This window comes from Propithecus coquereli, unplaced genomic scaffold, assembly GCF_000956105.1.
Source record: "Propithecus coquereli isolate 6110/MARCELLA unplaced genomic scaffold, Pcoq_1.0 Scaffold169, whole genome shotgun sequence".
Lineage (NCBI taxonomy): Eukaryota > Metazoa > Chordata > Mammalia > Primates > Indriidae > Propithecus > Propithecus coquereli.
In genome coordinates, this window is record NW_012141524.1 from 3362405 (window position 1) to 3384728 (window position 22324).

At 35.4% G+C, this 22324-nt stretch overlaps 1 protein-coding gene across 1 annotated transcript in view; it reads right to left on the reverse strand.

Annotated features, from left to right (window-relative positions):
- Window positions 1–22324, reverse strand: part of ARHGAP15 (Rho GTPase activating protein 15) — a 614346-nt gene that overhangs the window by 535845 nt on the left and 56177 nt on the right. The window contains exon 3 of the mRNA XM_012641747.1: window positions 8272–8340. Coding sequence (XP_012497201.1) covers window positions 8272–8340 — 69 coding nt within the window. The remainder of the gene's footprint in view (window positions 1–8271; window positions 8341–22324) is intronic.

Here is a 22324-nt window from a genome sequence, read left to right on the forward strand (position 1 = left end):
TATTTACTGCATATGCATACTTTTAAAAAGTGGTAAGGCAAAATTCTCAAGTTGGATACAATGATATATGAAAAAGAGAGTAGAAGAAAAGCAAAGAAAAATGATTCTGTGTAAATACTTGAGTGATGCCCATAAAGGGGCAACTAAGAATACTTAAAAAAAATTCTTGATAAGCTGGTCTTGATTTCAGATCTCAGAATTAGGTATGGTTTGCTCAATTGCAACTTATTTACACCCTTTAGTATACTTACTAAGCAATCCTTTCATGGATTTTCTCCCTCTCTTAAACTTTCTCTCACTCAGAAGGAACATGGGATTTCACTGAATTGTCTTCAACCATTTTTCAAATACTGGGTTTGGCAAAACAAATGTTATGCTTTGCCAAGTGCCTTTCCCCATCATATTAAACCCCTGTGTATTTCAAGGGAAATTTTATCCACATGTCTCTGATTTATTTACCCCTGATTCATCAAAATGTCATCTTGAAAATGCTATTATACTATTTGATGTTTAAGAACCCCCGTAAGCCTTTTTCCTGAGCCTTTCAACTTGCAACCAATGTGTTTCATTTGGTCACTACCAAGAAATCCAGGTTCTGCTTGGAAAACAAGCAGATGAAGGCACCTTTTTGTATCTCAAGATCTTTCTTCAGTCTTCCAGAGGCTTTTCCTGTATCTTACCTCTTCTTCCTCCCCCTCAGTTTGTCTCTTCTTCTTCCCTGAATTATATTTCTTTGTGTCTTTGATTTAAATATATTACTCATTCATTGCCTGTCATTGGACTTCAGTGAGAATGGCCTTCCCGATTACTGTCTGGACAACTTATTAGTGTAATTCAATTGCTGTGTTATAACCTAATTTCAGTCTAGGGAAGAAAGGATTGCTCAATGTCAATAGCCTTTGCAGTTGTGTGTGTTCTCTTTCTCTACTCTAGAGTTAAATGAATTTCCAATGTGGCCCTGGATGGGAGAAGTATTATAACTTGTTTCTGTGTTTCAGCAGCTTCTGAACTTCTTACCATCACCTCAATGCCCTTCAAGATTTAAGTACTGACTCTGTCTCCCCACGAACCTTGACTCATTTACCTTGTTCACGATATTCTAGCTGATAGAGTGTTCTTGGAGTTTTTCAAATGTAACAGTTTGACCCTTGCACTTGCTGTTCCTTCTGCTTGCAACATTTTTCTTTCTTCCAATACTTTGCTTGGCAAACTGTATCCATTCTGCAAATCTCAATGTAACTGCCCCTTCTGAAGAGTGCTTTTATGACTACTTTATCCCACACAGGGAGAACCTCCTCTCATAGAAACTTGCTTTTCTTGCATCATAGCACATTTTATAATTTGTATTTATAGACTTATGCCTTTCTTTACTTGTTTAATACTTTCGTTCATCCATAGACTGACAGCTCCTTGAGAAAAGGATATGACTGGTTAGCATATCATTGCAAGCCTAGCACGGTGCCTTGCATAGGGATGGCCACAACACATACTTGAATTAATAAACATGCCCCTGCTTGAGAAAAGGAAGGGCACATGAAACAATGAAAACTTGGAGATCATTTCTATTAGCATGACTAAATTATATAACAATATTATTATATAACTTATTATTAACAGCTTGAAGATCTGGAAGAATATTTTAGAAAACCTAATTTCGTCTTACCAAAGTAGAAGTTTGAAAGAGTAAAAAATGTTTAATTTTTTTTTGAATTTAAGAAAATTTAAGAAAAGCCCAGCTTGATCAATAGAATTATTCCCCCAAAGTGGCTGTCCTTTGTTTCAAAATAAGAAAACACTATATTCTCACAATGTCTTTCATGCTCAAAGCCCTCGCAAGTATTAATTAATCCACAAAATGATATCTGGCTCCATAAGGTGGAATCTGTGACTTAAGGTTTATCTGCAAAAACCTGCTTTGCCCTCAAGCCATGGCAACTTCCTGAGCTCTGTCTTCAAAATCCTCCTAGCTCAGGAGGTAGCAGATGATTCTCTAAAACCTGCCACAGGCTTTTGACTCCTGCAGGGTTATCCATAGACATGTTTTATACTCTGTTGATAAAAATAAAGAAGATAAAGATTTAACATGTTATAAACAGCATTATTTTTCTTGACTATTTCTTCAGGGGAAAAAGGGAAAGTGCCCTGAAAATAATTAGGTCTCATGAACAGTTATAATATGGAATAAACCAGATCAGGAAACAAACGTATATTAGTGTATTTGATGTTTTGTGTTTAAAATTATTGCTACATTATAGCACTTATTAAGCAACCACACTGATTCTCAGGAAATGATTTCAGTATCTTCCACTGAAAGCCTGTGGATTTGCATACATGAGGCATGAATAGTATCACCTGTCAATGAACAGGGAAGTTTCCACCATGGGATTGTAGACTCAAATTAGGAATATATTTTGACCAATATTCAAAAGAAATGCATAGTTCTTCTGTTGAACCACGTCGATCACAATCTACTTTATTAAAGGGAACATTAAGAGATGCAGCGTGGCTCCCAAAGGGTGTTAGTGTCTCCTGGCCCATTCACATGACAGACTCCATTTTATAAAGTGAATCATTTTCCTCCAAAGGGGTGGAGTTAATAGAATACTTGGACAAGTTTTGTCTAAAGCCAAGGTCTGTCACGATTCTTGGAGAATGTTCAAGAGAAGTCTTTGAATACGATCAATAAAAGAAACGAGATTTATATAGCACAATGTTTTAGAATAAATAAGCTTGAGGATCCATATGGTAAAAATCATGAATAATAACATCAACTTAAAGGATTTTATTAATTTCCTGAAGTGTTTCAGTGTGTATTATTCCATATATGATAGCTCATCCTGGTAGGTACTGCCAAGGCAAACTACGGTGGATAATTCTAGAAACAACACTGAGGCATGGTGGAGTAAGATGAGTTGAAGACATGAAATCAAGGAACATGCCAGAGTTGTGGGAAAAGTATATGAGTTTAGGTAAAAAAAAGTATAAGATTAGATTAATAAGATGTAAAGAAAACTTTGTACGTGCTGGAAAATAATTCGTTTTGGTATAACCGATAATGGGTAGTCTACTATTAATCAGATTTGTTGTTTAGGGGAATGGGTAATTATTTTGGCATTGCTCATCATAATAGATAATTCATAAATAAAAGTTTGGGGCGAAGATAGCATTTTTGTCTTTAAAATAGCATTAAATAAGAAATTCAATACAAGTAGAGATTGATGGTTAAAAGTTGAATATTACCTGTGTTCACAATACTCAGCAAGATAAGTACTGAGAGAGATGATCCAGGGAAACCCAAGTGGGGACTAGGAAGTAAATTGATTGGTAGTTCCAAAAGTTTATAGAACTAGTGCCTCTGTGTGTGTGTGTGTGTGTGTGTGTGAGAGAGAGAGAGAGAGAGAGAGAGAAACAGAGGAAGAGAGAGGACAGAGAAGTATACACATATGCAGACAGAGATATTTAGAGGAATTGCAACCTAAAGAGCTTACAAAATTATTGTTTTTGCTTCTATTTAGCAGTACTTCCCACTGTCACCTTTCCAAGATTATCTGGGCTAGAATATTGAGCATATGGATCTATTAGCTATTAATAAACTATCTATCACTTGCGATATTCAAAATGAGTTTCATTTATTTAGAATTGAGGCTGCAGAATCTAGACGGCCTACTATATGCCAGTATATCAACAAGAAACTTTAATGTTAGGAAGGTAAGTTAAGGACACTACTTTTGAATATTGTAATGATTCCTCTGATATTAGCCTATGCTAATTGGCATAGCAGGTACACAATTAAAAATTGCATAATAGTTATTACTTACATTTAAATAATAGCCATAAAGTGAATTTTAAAAATTCGAAATTATATTTTATGCAAAATTTGGGACACCTTAAGGCATTGTTCAAATATGGTTCATATATATTTATGTAGAAACAGACATAAAAATGCAAACATTCACCTAGCCCCATTTTGAGCCTAACTTTTCCCATGTTTCATCAAATACTTCAGAGCAAACTTTGCATGTGCTATTTTTATGAAGTCCAGCTCTTTGTAATTATGTGTATGTACTTTATTTGCTGCGTAATCCAAATTTATGCAAAACTGGATTACAGAACAAATAAAGTATTGATTTTCTTATTTGTTGGACAGCTTCAGTGTGCCCAGTTTTATATGAAGTCCTAACAGTAAACCAATGAATAAAGTATAGCCCTCCCTTCAAATAGCTTAAAGCTGAATAAGGGAGATAGAGAAGGAAATAGGCAATTTTAGTGCGATGGTGCTGGGATGCAGGCAAGACCCAGCTGCTATTGGGAGATGGATCAAAGAAAGGCTATCTAATTCAAAGTTGAGGAATCAGAGAAATACTTCCCAGAGAAAATGCTGAGTTGAGATCCACGTAATTAATTTTCAAAACAAGATTTTTTGTATCTAACTATATTGTAAAATCGGCTTGCACTGGGAATAGCAGGCACATATTTATTAATATCTGCAATCAACAACATTATTTTAATAAATCTTTAGTACCTTATTATTACATCAAGTGACAAACATGTCTTTCCTGAGCAAACACTGGTGCCAAAAGCAATATAAGTGGAAGTACACTATAATAAAGAAAATACAAGTCATGGCCTCTAACTTCAAGGCATTTACAGTCGAGCCATGGAACAAGTCTATTACCCATGAAATAAGAGTGAACAACACAAAACAACATATGAACATGTGCCGGGATGAAGGGACTATAATTGCTACATAAAATCCAAGCTCCTTCAGGGTAAGAGTCATGTCTTAATCATGTTACTATTCCTGGCTTGAGGGTATGTATTTGGGAGTAGATAATAAATAACATAAATCAGGGGCTAGGAGAGAGGTCTATTGGCTTGATGATGTAGAAAATTGGAAGCTGTTGAAAGTTTTGACAAGGAAAATGAAATGATGAAGGTGCTGTTTAAAGAAGGTTGGTCTGGACTTGCTGCCCAAGCTTGGTGGAGGAACGGAGGGTCATGGGAGGTGAGATCAGAAGCATCTACAGGCCTGGGCGAGGGTGTGCATGTGCAAAGAAGCACATGGGCACCACAACCAATGAGGAGAAATTGGTTCAGAATTTGGTGACTTATGGGTAGGGTCATGGGGAAAATCAAGGATCCAAAGCAAATGTGTTTTAAGCCTAGATAAATGTTTGCTACTAATCTAGATGGACTCAATGGACAGGTGAAGCAGTTTGGGAAGACATTGATGAAGGGTTCAATTTGGGAGATTTCATGTCTGTGATGACACTGAGACATACTAGAACAAATGACTAATTAGTGCTTGAAGACATAGACTAAGATAAAAGGAAAGTAAACAAGTATGGACCTGTGTACGATAAGCACGGAAGTAAAAACAAAAGCCATTAACTTTCCATTATGCATTCATCCAACACATAGTTAATGGCTCTTTACCATGTTCCAGCAATCCTTATAATCATGAGAATAGAGTAATAAACACAGGAGACAATGTCCTCGCCCTTACAGAACTAACCTTCTAGGGGGACGATAAACAAATAAAAAGAAATTGTATAGTGTGCCCTGTGGTTGTAAGGTCTATAGATCACATTAGGTAAGAGAGGAGTGTGGATGGAAATGGTGGAGTTTCTTGTTTGTTCATTTGTTTTGTAAGAGGGATTAGGGAAGACCTATCAAAAAAAGGTGACATTAGAACAGAGATGTGAAGCAAATGAATAAATGAGATGTACAAATTTCTGGGCACCAAATAAATTATTTTGTAACAGGTAGAGGAAAAGGCAGGTGGAACGGCCCTATGGAGGAAGTAAGGATATCAACTTGGTTGGAGCAAAATGAGCCAGGAGAAGAAAGGGGAAGGTGAGATCGGAGAGGTATCTGGGACCTCTGGGGCTTGGTGAACTGCTGGACATTTTTCAGCTTTTACCTGGAGTAGACCAGAAGCCAGGGAGGATTTGAGTCAAGGAGTGATGTTATGGTCTAAATGTGTCCCCCTAAAATTCATATGTCAAAATCCTAACCCCCAAGGTGATAGTATTCAAAGGTGGGGCCTTTGAGAGGTAATTAGGCTTTAGAGCTCTCATGAATGGGATTAGTGCCTTCTTAAAGGGGACCACAGAGAGCTCCCTTGCTCTCTTTCTCCCATGTGAAAATACAAGACGTCAGCAGTCTGCAGTCTGCAACCCAGAAGAGGGCCTTCCCCAGAACCTGACCATGCTGGAACTCTGATCTTGGACTTCAAGCCTCTACAACTGTGAGAAATAAATTTCTGTTTTTTATAAGCCACCCTGTCTGTGGTATACTGCTACAGTGCTGAACTGACTAAGATAAGGAACATAATCTAATTTACATTTTAACAAGGTCACTCTGGCTGTTGTGTTGGAAATAAACAGTAAAGAGATAGGTGAAAGCAGGCAGTCCTTTAGGGAGCCTCTTTCAATAAATCAGGTGACAGATGATGTGGAGGAAGGCTGGTGAGACATGAAATGACTCTGGGTGTATTTTGAAGACAGAGCAAACAGGGTTCTTTGATGTTCAAGTATCTGTTTTGAGAGAAACAAGGAGTGAAAGATGACTTTAAGAGTTTTGACTAAAGCACTTGGAGGAATAGAATTAGCATCTTGTGAAATAGGGGAAATTGGCAGATCAGGTTTGGGGGAAAATCAAGATCCGTTTAGGCTATGCTAAGTTTGAGATATATGTTAGACATGTGAGTGAAAACACCACAATATACAGTACTGGAGTTCAAGGCGGAGGTCCATGCTGGAGACAGAAATTTAGAAGTGGTTAGCATAACATAGTATATAAAGCCATAACACAGAATGAGATACGCTAGGGAATGACTATAGAGAGAAAGAAAAAAAATTAAGATCTGAGCTCCACAATGAAGAGGGACCAGCAAAGAGAATGAAAAAGAAGTGGCCCTTTAATTAATCGGAGATCCATGAGAAAATAGTTTACTGGTAGCCATATGGAAAAATGTTTCAAAAAGAGAGTTATCAATTGAGATAAATGCTCAGATAGATCAGTAGATCTAGCAGAGAACTAAGAATTTACTGATGGATTTAACAATATGGATGCAATTAGTGATTCGATAAGAGGGGAGTGGTTGGGATAAAAGCCTAAATAGAGATGGTTTAGGAGATAAAGGGAGGGGAAAAATTAGAGAAAGCGAAAGTAGATAATTCTTTTGAGGAATTCTTATCCTACAATAAAGTGGAGTAATGAAGCAATAATAGCTGGAGGGAGGATGAGAGATCTAGAACATGCAAAACAGAAGAAAATAAGAGAATTGAACGAAGAAAAGAAAAATTTTTGGTGTTGAGGATGAGACAACCCAAAGAAAACAGAGATGGAGATAGATAGGAATAAAGTCATCATGGTGCAGTATCCCTTAAGCCAGGACTGGAGGCATATTGACCAACGTGAAATATAGCAGGAAGGACAAGCTAAATGAGTTTGGACATTGTATTTGTCAAAAACAAGGTCATTAAAAGAAAGAAGTATCAGAACATGTCAGAAAGTTTGGGCTTATATGGTTTTTTAGATATCTCTAATACTTCATTCATTCATGCTATTTGCAATGTTTCAGGCATTCTTCTTGTCATTGGGATATAACAATACATAAAAATTTAAAAAAAAATGTCCTGCTCTTGCAGACTTAAAGAGTCTACTGGCAAAGGATTAATTTTTTCTTTTCCTTAAACAACAAAAAGCTGCCAATATTTGCAGTAGGCCCCCAATAATCTCTGTTTCCTGTTATTCACATTCTTATGTAATTCCCCTTCCCTTGAGTGTGGACTGAATTTAGTGACTTGCTTCTGACCAAAAGAATGTGGCAAAGTTTATGGGATGTTAATTTCACAATTATGTACCAAGAGAGTGCAACTTCCATCTTGCTAGCAGACTCTCTCTTGCCTTCTCAGCACGCATGCTCTAAAGAAGCAAACTGCCATGCCGGAGAAGTCCACATGGCAAGGAATTGAGAGCAGCATATGGCCAATAAACCTGGAAGAACTGAACCCTGCCAACAACTTCCTAAGTGAGCTTGAAAGCAGACACTCCCCGGTCAAACCTTCAGATGCGACCCCAGTTCTGGCTGACCACTTGATTGTAACCTTTTGAAAGACTTTGAGCTAGAGGACCCTACTAAGCCATGCTTGGATTCCTGCCCCACAGACACATGAGATAATAATGTGTGCTGTTTTAAGTTGCTAAGTTTTGGGATAATTTATTTTGTATTAGTAGATCAAGAACAATGAAATAATCACTCACCAATTGTTCCAATGGAGGAATGACATCTTTTAAGACATGCTGTGAATGATTCCTTCTGTGTCGGGATATCTGTAAATATATAAACATTTGATACTATTTTATTATTTTTCTTAATAGAGCATGCGTTAGTAAGAGTGCACATGAAAATAACCATATTCAGATTCATTCAAGGTGAATAAAGTAGATATCAAATGAGAAGTTAATGTTTCAGACATTGACTAATTTAAATAAAATGTGTACTCAAAGACAGCCGGCTGCAATGATCTCTCAAATTCATATGCTCTAATTACCATGTAACCTTGACAACCTTCCCGTCAAGTGGTGGCATCTATGTTCTTTCATTTTGAACCTAGGTAGACCTTTATTCCTGCTTCATCCAAAAAGTACAACAGAAGTTCCACTCTGTGACTTCAAAGATTAGAGTACAAAAATAGCATGCATTTCCCCCTTGTTCTCTTGCAACACTCATTCTTGGAAAATAGTCTCCATGTTTGAGGAAGCCCAGATCACCTCATGGAGAATGTCCACATAAAAAGGTCTCACATTGTTTTGTGGCAGATGGCCAGCACCAACCACTAATCACGACAGTATAAAGCAAGCCTGAGGGTCTCCCAGTTGTCGAAAGCCCCCCAGTCTTCAAACCTGAATTTTGACCAGACTCTACACACAATAAAAACATTGTTTTACACCTCTATGTTTCAGGGTGATTTGTAATCCAGTAAAAGTAACTGGGACAAAAAAAATTCATATTGAAATATTTTGTGATTTTTTTATGCTTTGGGAGCAAATAAAAGAAGTTTTTTCTCCTAAAGGAGCATCATAGGCATATTCTATAATAAAACAAAAAGAGGAGAAGGAATTTTATAACTAAATCTTGTACTTTTTTAACATAATCAGAAGCTCTCATAAATACTATTTCTTATTTTACATGGAGAGAGAGAGAAAGGGAAGGAGAGAAGAAGGGCAAAGGGCGGGGGGAGAAAGAGAAGAGAGAGGAGAGGAGTGTGAAAATTTAAAAAAATAAAGCAGGCCTGCATACTACGTTAGAATAATCTAGAAAATAATCTAGAAAAGGACTTTGCTGTCTTTGGCTCTGGTTGCTGGCACATGTATAATAACTGACTAAAGGAATTAAATCAATGTCTATGAAGATTTTGAGGGAATAATGTTACCAAAGAAACCAGAAACCTGGCCTAAAAAATTCATGACTTCATACAATCCTGGAACCCATATTTATTTCTCCAAAACTGGGTTACGAAGGAAGTACGAATCCAAGATCATTCTCCCCAATGTCCACTCCAGATGTGGCCCATGGAGGATAGCGGAGAAGGAAGAGCCTCCAGAAATCAAAGCCAGCAACCCTGGAGAACAGTGGACATGGGGAATTCTCCCAGAAAGCAGAGCCAGGGACAGGCTCTACTTCCAGGGCAGTTGTCTCACAGGGTCTGCCCGGCCAGATTTAATCATCGTTTTGGTCCAGTGACTGTTGGCTATTTACCATTCTTTCCTTTTATAAATGAGAGTGGGTTTTGTTTGTTTGTTTGTTTTTTCCAGTTCCCATGTTCTTGCCCCATTGTTGCCTAGTGGATGTGGTGGGGAAAGTGTGAGAGTGAGTTTATATTTCAAGTTCTAAATCATTTAAACCCCCCAGAGAGACTTGGACTTTATGGAGAGAGCTGTTTATCACCAGAGATTCGGGAATTTGAGCTTGATATAGTAACTGGATGGGATGGTTAGATGTCTCCTTTGGGATGGCGGATGGACGGATTGCTAACAGCTATGGCTGTTAACCAGGGAGGGTTTCCCCCCGTGTTCTCTTTCCTTCTTTACTGGCTGGGAGTAAACACTGAACAAAGACCTATGGAAGGATGAAGATGCGAGATAAAAGGAGTTTGGGCCCTGAATTGCTATGTGGAGGAAGACAAATTATAGGCAAGGAATACTCACTTTGTTTTCTTTAGTAAATTTTTATTTTGGAGTAATTTTAGAGAAAGGTTGCAGAGAGAGTTTTTGTAGACTTCCTCTAGCTGTCATATAAGTGAAAAATAAACTTCTATTTCTTGGAGCCATCATATATTTTAGAGAATTTTACAGCTGCTAGCATTACCCCAAAATAAGATAACTGTAGTTGATTTTCAGTATCAAAATGAAAGGTCTAATGCATAAGGACAATGAGAGCAGAATAGTTTGTTAATGGGAGTGATCCTAGAGACCTGAACTTTACAACTATTATCCACTGATGTTTCAGTTTCTTCTCAGCATGGGAGAAAAAAACGTACATATGTATGTGTATATATGTGTGTATATATGTGTATACATATATATATGTATGTATATGGTATTTAAACCTCTTAAAAATAGGAATTAATTTTATATTGCTATGCATTTAGAACTTACTGCTCTTAATTATACTAAGATTTATAATATCCACTGAAAATTTTATATACATGTCTTATAGTCAGCTTATAAGGATAGATGAGTTACAGGATGGAAGGACATTTCTCGTTTTGAAAAATTATACAAAGATAATATTATCTGCTAACATTTATTGAGTGCTTATTGTTTGCCAGACACTGTACTATTTTTTTTTGCATTTTATTGGCATATTTAATTTCTCACCAAAGCTCTAAGAGGTCAATAATACTAACCCCTTTTTATAAGTGTAGAAATAGACACAGACAGTTTAACTTTGAAAATCTATAGCTAATAAAAGGCACAGGTAATATTTAACCCAGATCTAAGTTCAATTATTACAATTTATTGCTTCTCCAGCAACATAAGTGGGTATTATTATTATACACACACACACACACACACACACACACACACTTATACATATGGGCAGTCGTTAAATTCCTGGGGAACTAAAAAGTTGAGATCCTCTGTGTGCATAAAAGGAAGTTTCTAAGGTAGAAATTCAAAGAAAGTCAAACTTATAAATTTATACACATTGATATGGGAAGCTAGAAATCAGATTTCAGATCTGTTATAAATCATCTTAATATTCCTTTAGGGGTATTAATAGTGCTGATCATTCCTAAATCAATATGCTAGCCAATCTATCATATCCAACTGAGTTATGAGGATATTGACAAAAAGGGAGCTTTCATCACCTGTCTTCTGCTTTAATGCTCTTTGTTAAAGCATTAGGCCAAGAAATATGTGATCATTCCAAATCACATTATGCTGACTGAGACTTATGATTTAGGAAATTCTGGATCCAAAATGTTAATTGCTTTGCATGAATATCAGGAAAAGTTTGGCTATCTCAAGCTGTGATATACTTAATCGAAATAACAATTATAAAGAAAACTTGGGGTCAACAAAAATCTCATGAGATAGGTTTGAAGGGAGGCAAGGCTTTCCTACATCACAGTATAAATAACAGAAAATTTTCTAGTACTTATATAAGCATTTACCCATAGCTTATTATTATGATCTGATAATTTTACAAATTATTATGGGACACACTCTTGGGAAATATTCCAGCTTAAGACATTAGATGTTCTTATGAAACATTCATTTTTAGCCAGGAAACATTTCATATTTAGTATGCTCGTACATTAAGAATTTTTAATAGATGTTCAAAATGTACTTGTTTATTTATATTATAAAATATCTCTGCTATTAGTATTGCAAAGAGAATGCTTCACTTTGGACAGTCCTATTCTTTCTCAAGAATCTCAGAACTTTTAAATGTAACTCACATCAAAAACCTACATTTTGTTCTGCCAATTGCTTCTAGATAAGTTTCAGAATGCTGGCAATGGAGGGTCTTCATTGTTTGATCTTAGGTCCTTTCCCCTTTTGCCAGATTGTTAATTAATTTTTGAATTTTGAAAGATTGAATAGTGGTAATAATATTAGCAGTAACTTAATACAGTTTAATTTTAATAAATTATATTCTCACTTAATTACAGAAGCATTTCTTGTGAGGAAGCTTTAAGTATTATTTTTATGTATGTTTTTCTTTTTTGTTTCCATATGTTTTTAAATAGTATATAAATCCTCCCTCTAAACATAAGTGGACATGTGTGTATGTCTACCCACATATTAAAGTGTTCATAGCCTCATTTATTTTGCTAGTTTTTATAGATTATAAAATGTTGATTTCAATGACATATACAATTCTCATTTGAAAATTTCATGAGTTTCTACCTCTGAATTTACTTCCAATATTTTAGCAAAAAAGAGGCCTTGACAATTCAAAATTTCCTGAAATATTTTTTAGAAATGTCACTTAAGAGTTTCTTTTGACATGGTTACATATTAATCAACTTTTTAAAATCACAGTATTCTGTATCTTAAGCAACCGAGCTTTCCCAATAAACACTTGAATTGTGGTAATTCTTCCTCTGTGGAAGAAAAAAAAAAGTCAGGCCTCATCTTTTTTGTGTGTGTGAGTGCAATCTTTTTTTTTCAATGATGCTATCTTCCTATTGAATTATCATGTCTTCTAAATAGGAATCATTTGTAACTACCATTGAAAAAACTTGAAATATAAATGTCTTCTGATTTGGATTCTTTTGAACCCAATATTGCTGAAAATCTGTGTTTTTCCTTCTTTGTCACCACCCACCACTCTCTCTTTCTCCACTTCTGCCCTGCTCCTCCCCAGGTACTTAGCTTTCTAATTGTGCAAAGCAAAGTGGAAGAATATAGTATTCAGAATATATAATGCATATTTTCTTTTAAATTCCTCTCTGCTGTTATTAGAATATGCATCACAGTTAAAGTTTTCAGATATGTTTTCCTCCAAAAAGAGGAATTAAAAAGTCACTTTTTCAAAGTGCCTTTATTTCTTCTTGCTTCCTTTTTCATTTCTTATCTATTTAAAGAATATGAAACTGATGGGTGGGATTAGGACGTGATATATTACATACTGTAAAAATAACAGAATTTGGGCGTATTATTTTCCCTGTGTAGGAGGGTCTACTATGAAAGTTATACATAAACATGAAACATTCCACATAGCTCTGATTTTAAATAGATTACCATTTTTGATGAAAGTTTATATCTTGTGGCCTAGAATTGAAATAAAATCACTTGAAGAAAAGCATTAGTTTGTTCCAACATTTTCACAGACAAGTACATTTTCTGAGGCATACCTCCCATTAGCAACCTCCCTGGATACTTGGATGAAAAACAGAAATAAATCTGTGGTTAAGTTTAGTTTTTATCTTCGCAGTTTCTCAAAAGGTTTTTTTGGTGTATCCCAATTCTTACATTCCAATTTTCATTTTTTTTGCCAAATTCTATTTCTTAAATTTATTACAATCAGAAATTAAGGAAAGTTAGTCAAGCTATTTTTTGTTTTTTGGAATGTGGCGACATGGCCAATATTTCTTGTACTCACAATGATTTAGTTGTTTAAAAATAATAAACATCAACCTAAATGATGTCTATTTTTTTAAAAGCCATGTGTATGTGGTAGACAACAGCTTTTGAGAAAGGAAAAGGATAGTTAAGATGGCAGGACTTTACCTCATCATGCCTTTAATCTTCTAATTTTAACTATTTGTGGACTCATATGAAATTTATCCATGTCCCACCATTATTCTAACACTACCTAAATGTAACTTGTCATTGTCCTAATGGGAGGTAATGTTATAAACAAAAGAAAGACCAAAGTCTTCTGTTTTGGTCCTTATTAATTTATGGTGGGCACCCATAAGCAAATGTTCCTTTTTTTTTTGGCTCTTCCCTAAACCTCTAAGTATACTATCAGTCAGAAATCTGATGCTCTCTTTTTATCTCTTTTATCCCTGCAAAAAAATTCAAGAGAATGATTCAAAAATCTTCCTGAGGACATATCAAAGTTTAGCACTATTTTTAAAATTTGTTCAATATTTCTTGGTCAACATCTGTGCCACTTGCAGTGCTCGCCAGCCTCTCAATTCTGGGATAAATTAAGTTAAATTCAGCCTAAGCCACATTTTCCTATCTCCCAGATATCCGAAGGGAAACACTTGGGGTAATGATTCTTATACCTTCATATTCTTTCCCTGATTTATTTAGTCCCAAACACGTGTTCCCGCAAGAAGAAAATCAGGCTGCCTCATGACTTTCCTCTTTAAATAAAAACTAATTGTGTACAGTATACATATTTTCTTCTTTATGGCTGAATACTATTTTCCTTTACTTCTCTCCTATCTTTTTCGTATACATTCAGTAGAATGTTTCTCTCTAAGAATTTTCTCAGACTGAGAGTTGCCATTCATATGGAACCTGGACATACCACAATTTTAGTCTAGAAATAGACTCTTACAAACAATCAGAGTCCCCAAACACAGAGATACCTGGGTAATATAATTTTCTACATTTCTTTCATGCCAAGTGTATTCACATATTGTCTTAATTTTTACTTCACCTTGTTTTTTTTCTCTGTAGAATCACCTATGTTTAGCCATAAATTTCTAAGTCAATATAGTGAGAAACTGAGGGCCAAAATAGACATATAAACATTTTATTCTACTCCTACTACTATTAATGGTATTAGATCTAAGGCATTATGTAATTTTTTTAAGCTTCAGCTATATAGTTCCTAATATTAGTAGATAAAATAACTTATCTCTTTTATTCCCCATAGTGTAGATACTTACTCTGTTGGTATAAACAAAAGGAAATAGTTTAGAGAGTAGATCAGGAAACTATAGATGAGTAATCTAGAACACTTGAGCCAAACTGACATTTTCGTCACACTGCAAGTCATATGTTAAATTTTAAATAAAAAGATTCAAGACAACAGAGAATAATATCAAGAAAACTATCTTATGAATACCTCATAAGAAAGCAAAATAGAAAACAAATAAGGAATTACTGAAGATCTGAATTATTAAAATGTTGAAATGGCCTTCTTATTTTTAACCAAATGAAATAAATCATTGTCAAATCACTATTTGGCTATGTTGGGCAGAAACAACCAATATCTAATTTCATGACATTTAACTGTCTGGAAATTCTCAACAAATTAGAAAGAGACTTTATTTTCAGTCTCAAAAAAATATTTTTTCTTTCATTGCCCAGAAGGGCTTACATTGAAATATTGAATTTACTTCTTACTTCTTCAAGTGTAGCTTCCATCACTGAAGAAATTCTTCCCTTTTTTTGAAGCTCTGATCCACAATATATCAAGTTTAATCCATGATATGTAAAGTTCGACAAAGATGTCTACCCGCTGTCAGCTGTCTGTGGTCTGCTGACATCTTTCCTCATACATTGTTATTTCTTAATGCAAAGGCAGAAAAGCACTAACTCAGTGAAAATGGTGTGCTTGTGTTGAAAGGTCACTTCTAAAAGCATTGTGGGAGGCAAAGCTTTTAATAACTATGATACTCTTTTAAGAATTAACAGACTTTCAGTCAAATACTTAAAATAAGCACATTGAATGCCCTCAGCATCTTTAGTCAATATTTAGTAATTGTATCTTTCCAATTTCCTTTCTTCACTTATTCTTTGAGCTTTTCAGAGATCCCAAACTCACCTTCTGCTGCCACAAAAGCAGATTTGGTTCTGAAGGTTAATCCAACTCAGCAGGATTGAAGGATGGCACTTTTCCTTGGTCGTAAGTATGTTGGCTCAGGCCAGACAGCTGTTAGGACATTCTCCTCTGGGAATCATGCCCTCAACACCCACCGTTGATGCACATACATGGTCTACTGGCTGCCGACTTCCATGCCCATCTGCTCAAATGGCATGGTGCCCACTCACAAGTTGGCTGGATTCTTGCCCTTAGTGTGTAGGTGCCAGGCAATGATGGGTTTAGATGGGCAGCCTGCATAATACTACAAGTGACAATTTTTTTTTCTTTTTCTCTGTGTACAATATCTGTCCTCTGTGCCTTCCCTGAAAGAGAAACTTGTGTTTCTCCACCTTTGATTATACCTGTGGACATATGTGGCCTTGTACATGTAGATGTCCACATGTACTCAACCTGCCACCAACTGTAAGATAAAAAGGAAGAATTCACAGAGCCCCAAATGACAAGTTCTAACACTGAAACGGGTTGGATTGTGAAAATGCCGACCACCTGGAGTCTGTCAGAAGATATTTACCATGGGTATAAGTACAGCAGACCTCTCATAGATAGCAGTGGCATCAGGAAACAGCTTAAGTTATAGCACTTTCTGTCTGTTGCAGTTCCAACAGAAATCACTTGCCTTGCATTGAAAAGGCATGTACAACAGCAAATGAAATAAATCAGGCAAAAAGAACAAGCTAAATGGGAACACAATTTATATGTTCAATGGGGGCAAGAGTGCAAGCTATGATATTCAGACCTCAGAAATAACCCTGACTGGAGGTCCTAATGGAAAGAAAAAGAAACAGAAATAGCATCTCTTCTTCCAATCTACAGCAAACCCATGGAGAGGAATAGATTGGCATAGGAGGTTGTGACTTTAATGATCCAAAGCATATGAATGCTTGTTAGCAGACAGCAGACAGACATAAGTAAGAACAACAGTAATGGCTGCATCTGCAGCCTGGCCTGTGACACTAAAACCAATCAGGCAGCATCGGAGGGCAGTGCCGGAAGGTATGTGAAAGCGTGCTTTCCTTGTGTGTTTATTTAAGGGTGATTGAATTCAGGGTGTTGTCAGTCTGCCTTGCAGAATGGTTGTCCAATGTGTAGGTATGATCTTTCTCTCTGAATATGCTCTGTTGAGTCAGTTAGTTATGTGTGACTACTTGATCTGTCCTAGTCTTTATGCAGTGCCAAAATCCTCTAGTCCAAGTTCCAAAGGAACAGGGCCTAAAAACTTTTGGCTCTAGAATCAAATTAGGCTTCTCTGCTTCCCTAGCCAGAAGTGCATAAATACCCAATGGCCAAAACCAAAGAATTTGACATTGTGGAATGAATAGAGCTGTCATATACCACTAAAGTGCAGAAATATCTACTGTTTGAAGTCAAGACTAGTTCAACATCTTCAGTAATCAGAACAGACTTCTTTGGACACCTTTATGGGTTAGTTTGGCTTTTGACTGGAAATTTTTCTGGCAAGCTGTTGATTCCAGATATCAGAAATATAAGAACATACGGTTTATGAGAGAAAATCTGCCATTTTTTTCCTGTCAAAAAAAATTCTTAAAGGCAGCACATTTTCATAAAAGATAGACCCCTCATTACTTTCAGGTTAACACCACCTGCTTAGATGTATTCATAAAAGAGAACTATTCAAAGAAGAGGTAAATTGGTATAGTTTGAAAAAATATTATGTGAAACTTAATTTGGAATTATCTCAGGAGTTTCTGGTGAAAATAGAAAAAGAATGGGTAGAGTGATCCAAAATTCCTTAATCTGATTACTGTGCTGTGATTTAACTATCGGAGTTCCTTGAACAAATCATTTCCCTCATGATTTATCACATCTCAAGGATATATTAAGAATCATATGCAACTAATTTATTGAAAATGTAGAAAAGCAGTTGACCCATGAAGAGACTCTTGAAGGTAGAGACCATCTTTTACTCATCTTTAAATCAACACTACTTAGCATAGTATGTCCATAGGAACACTGTAATATGGGATTGTTTTTTTCAAACTTTGTATCTCCTTATACACATGGCCTACTATTTCTCTGAATTATCCACAATCTTCAATAGCTTTTCCCTAAGATACCTGATTAGAAACATGTTCATTATTCTTTTCAAAATATAAACCAAGTCAGTTGCTAGCCTTTTTTCAGATGCACTTCCCTAATTTCTTATAGGAAATTTAACATCTATTTTTACTGAAATAAAGTTGAATTTTTAAAATGATCCTCCCATTAGTCTATAATTGAAATATAATAACTGATACTAGTTGGATACTAGTTCCTTGATCTATGTAGTATATATAATACTTGGAGCTTATATTCCTCTTCTAAAGGAGAAAATTGAGAAGATATATAGATACAGATAAGTATAGATATGCATATAGATACAGGTTGATATATTTTTGATTTTAAATAGCATTACATGGTTATATAGATTATTAGTTTAGACTGCCCTGTGTTCTATCATAACTTGCCCTCTGGGCAGATTACTTAACCTCTTGATGCCTCTATTTTCTCAACTGTAAAATATGGCATGGTATAGTACTTATTCCTCGTATTATTGCATTAGAAATAAGGAAAGTAATACATACACTGCTTAGACCACATGGTAAACCCTTATTATTACAATCTCCCCTATATTCCCTATACCAGTTGTGTTATTCCTCTTCCAGTAGTCCTTCCAGTAAATGGGCAAATATTCTCTAGTAAATGGGTAATTAACCTTAAGCCAATGTACTTATAAAATTGTTTTGTGCTTCTACAAACTCTTTTAAAATGATTCCTTTCTTTCCTTGAGGAAACTCCATTTCCTTCTAAGACTTTGAAAGCATTTTATTAGAAAAACCTTTAAACACACAAAGAGATGGGATTAGACAGGTATGTATACCAGGAAGTAGGAATCTTGGGCTTATGTTCAAATTCTGCCTGCCTCAGTCTCACCTCTGGCCCTCACTGAATCGCATCCTTCCCACATGCAAAATACATCCTCCCTGTCCGTGATTCTATTGGGAGAATCCTTATCCTATTATAGCATCAGCTCAAAGTCCAAAGTCTCATCATCTAAAGCTAAATCTAATTATCTCACCACCTCAAAGACCAAAATCTAGTCACCTAAATCACCTAAATCCAGCTTTGAAAGAAGTTGAGCTAGGCTGAGATCTGGAGCCAGTATTGTTTAACAAGTACTGTGTATTGTACATGCTGTGAGGTAGTAATGAGTATTGCGTCCATTGCATAGATGATAAATCTATGGAGGATGGGAAAACATCACAAAGTTTGTAAGAGTCATAGTCTCCCGGATTCATCTGATTCAAAACCCCATGCATTCCAACTCCAAAGCTTTTATACTGACTCTACTGCCTCTCAAAGTGGATATTCAACAGGAACTTGTTAGCTGATCATTCATTTTATTGCACTGTTTGCAGAGCAAGATATGGGTAATGTTTATGAGACTTCCATTTAATTATTTTATAACTAATCAAGTGCATGTTTTCTATTTTAATCATATTTCAGATAAAGTATCTTTATCTGAAGTATAATCATCTAGAATATCATCTAAGATGAAACAATGATAGCAAAACTTTGAAAATCAAGAAGAGGAATAGACTGAAAATGTGTATACTTTACCATTATACCCACTCAAAACTAGTGTTATAGTTTTTTATTTGGTGAATCCTAGAACTGAAAAATCATTGAGAATTATTTATTATTGGAGTCGAGGTAAAGGTGCCAGGACAGATTTCTAGTGGAAAGTGTAGATTGACCATACATCTTAATCTCCCCTACCTATTAAAATCCTTTTGAAATCACAGCAAAAGAATAAAAATACATTATCTTTACAAAGTCATGAAGAATGAGAATGCGAGAAAAAGTGGATGATACGTCTCAGAAATTTTAGGAAGATAAATTTTAGGAAGTGTTTGAAAGAATTATAATGACTTTATAAAACAAAAGCAATTATAACCTGTGTTTGTGGTTTTGGGGTTAGGGGTATAAATGCCAAAAAATTAACGAGTCCCCTTTTCCCCACAGAACTTCAAAGAAGCTCATACTTGATAGCACCTGGTACCATGGAAGACATAGTCAAAATTATCTACAACAGCCATCATTCAGAAAGGTTAGACTCACAGGCCGACTTATCTATTGCACATAACCAGGTGACAGCTCCCAGACCTGCATGAGACAACATTAAATCAGGAAGCTTCTGGAGTCTGGACTCAAGGTCACCTGGCATTGCAGAGGGAAGAGATGAGTGTGGGGCTGCAAACTAGGGGATTAAAGTCAGCCTCCATAAACAATGACTCCTTAGGCTCCTATTCTGAATTGTTTTCCCAGAAATGCTAGAGGCAAAAGTGTATCCCTTTATTCAGAAGACTGGAGGAGTCTTCTCTAGTAGAATGAATTGCTCCAAAGTCCTATAGACACTGAACTTCAGATATCCTCAATGAAAAATCAGCTTGGTTGTATGATCGATCCATGGAGAAGCTTGTCAGTCAAGTCCAGTGCCCCTGCTCCAAACACACAGAGACTCCAACCAGCATTTTGATACCCCTTTTGAAAATGTGAATAGGTAGGCATGGGTTACCAGAAATTAATTAATTACCTACCAATAATTAAATAAATATTTATCGAGCACCAGATTTTGTATAATGCACTGTTCTAAAATACTGAATAAAATAACCTCTGCGTTCATGAAGCTTACAGTCTTTAGGAAAAGTTTTAAATGAAATAGGAATCTCAAAATAAGCAAACATAAAAAAGGGACTCCCAAGTAAGAAGAAATGGTACAAAAAAGATGAAAACTTTAAAATAAAAACTTATTAGTAATATTATCAAGACATAAGGAAATATAAAGGATTCATAAAAATGGAACAATAGTAAACAAAAGAGACATTAGAAAATTAAAAAATAATCTATATTTTAAATCAACAGAATTTCTGGAGTAAAACAAAGATAAGTTACCCAGAAATATTAGTAAAAATAGAGATGAATCATAGAAAGAAGAGATAAGAGAATAATCTAGAAAATTCAACATTTGCCTAATAGAAAAACTTGAAAAGAAAAAAAAATTTTTAAATGGATGGATAAAAATTTTCACATAAGGTGCAAGAAAATAACCCAGAATTTTATGATATGTTATCCTTCAGATTGGAGGAGCCAACCAAGTGTTCAGTATAGTAAGTGAATAAGTTGGTTCATGGAATTTTAGAACTGGTCATGTAGAAAAGATTCTAAAATCTTCCAAAAAGTGGAGAGGAGGGAAAGAAAGATCACATACACCAAAGGGATGATAATCAGAATGGTAAATAATGTTTTCAAAATTTAAGGAGAAAATATTGTCAACTTAGAATTAAATAGCCTTTTAAACTATCGATCAAAGATAGCATTGAATACAGTTGTTTCCTGATATGGAAGGACTCAATGTATTCACTTCTACTACATTCTTGTTTGGAAGCCAATGAAGGAAGTGCTTTAGCAAAGTGAAGAATCTGATCAAGGAAAAGAAAGCATTAGAAATAAAGCATAGGAACACAGGAACGCGGCAGCGAGAAGTCCCACGTTCACGGCTGTGTGTTAGGCCAACAGTCGTCAATCCAAATGGAAGCAAGAAGATCAAGGGCAATGGGATGAAGATTGTTCTTTTTCAAGGAGACAATGTATTATTTAATGCTTCAATGTTTGGTGAAAAGACAGATAGGATTTTGACAAATTTTCTGGTATCTTTGGAAAAATTAAATTTAGGTATGACAAAATGCAAGTAAATTTAATACTAAGCAATCATTAACTCCATGCAAGAAAATTAAACCCAAAAGAAATATATATAAATATACATATATATATATATATATATATGAAAATAATTCTTGGCTTAGCTGTAAATATTTAGATAGTCACAATAATGTCAACTAGTAATAAAAACAAAAATTGTGATATAACTATAATGGAACAATAGAGGGAAGGGAAGAAGATAAGATGTGGGGTATAAGAGAATACTAAACTATCATAAACAAAGTTAGTACATAAAGCCTAAAACAGGTAAATCAGAAAAAAATGGCATATGTGTAGTATTTTTTAAAATGAAGCTCAATACCAAAAAGAAACAACAAAGAACAGCTAAGCGCTTGCCTGTGGGAAGTGGGCTTGATGAGTAGGGAGATGGGAAAGCCAGAGGAATGCTATATTTACTCAAAAGCTTTACAGATGAATGTCTTAACTTCACATATAACTTTGATAAAAATAAAAAACGATTACAAATTAAGAGTAACATAAGAAAAGAAAGTTTTCCTCAAATAGTCATGAAAGGAAGAGAAAGGGACCAGGCTGTTCTTACACCTACTTGGATAAATGCCCAACCAGAACTCTCAGCAATCAATCTACATCATGAAAAGTCCCACCTCCCTATCGGATCCTTCAATATGAGTTGAATACAAGAAGAATTATAAGTGTGGTTTAGTAGAGAATAACTTTTACAAAATCACAATGGTAGCAGCTAGTAGGTTCAAGCATTGCATTCACCAC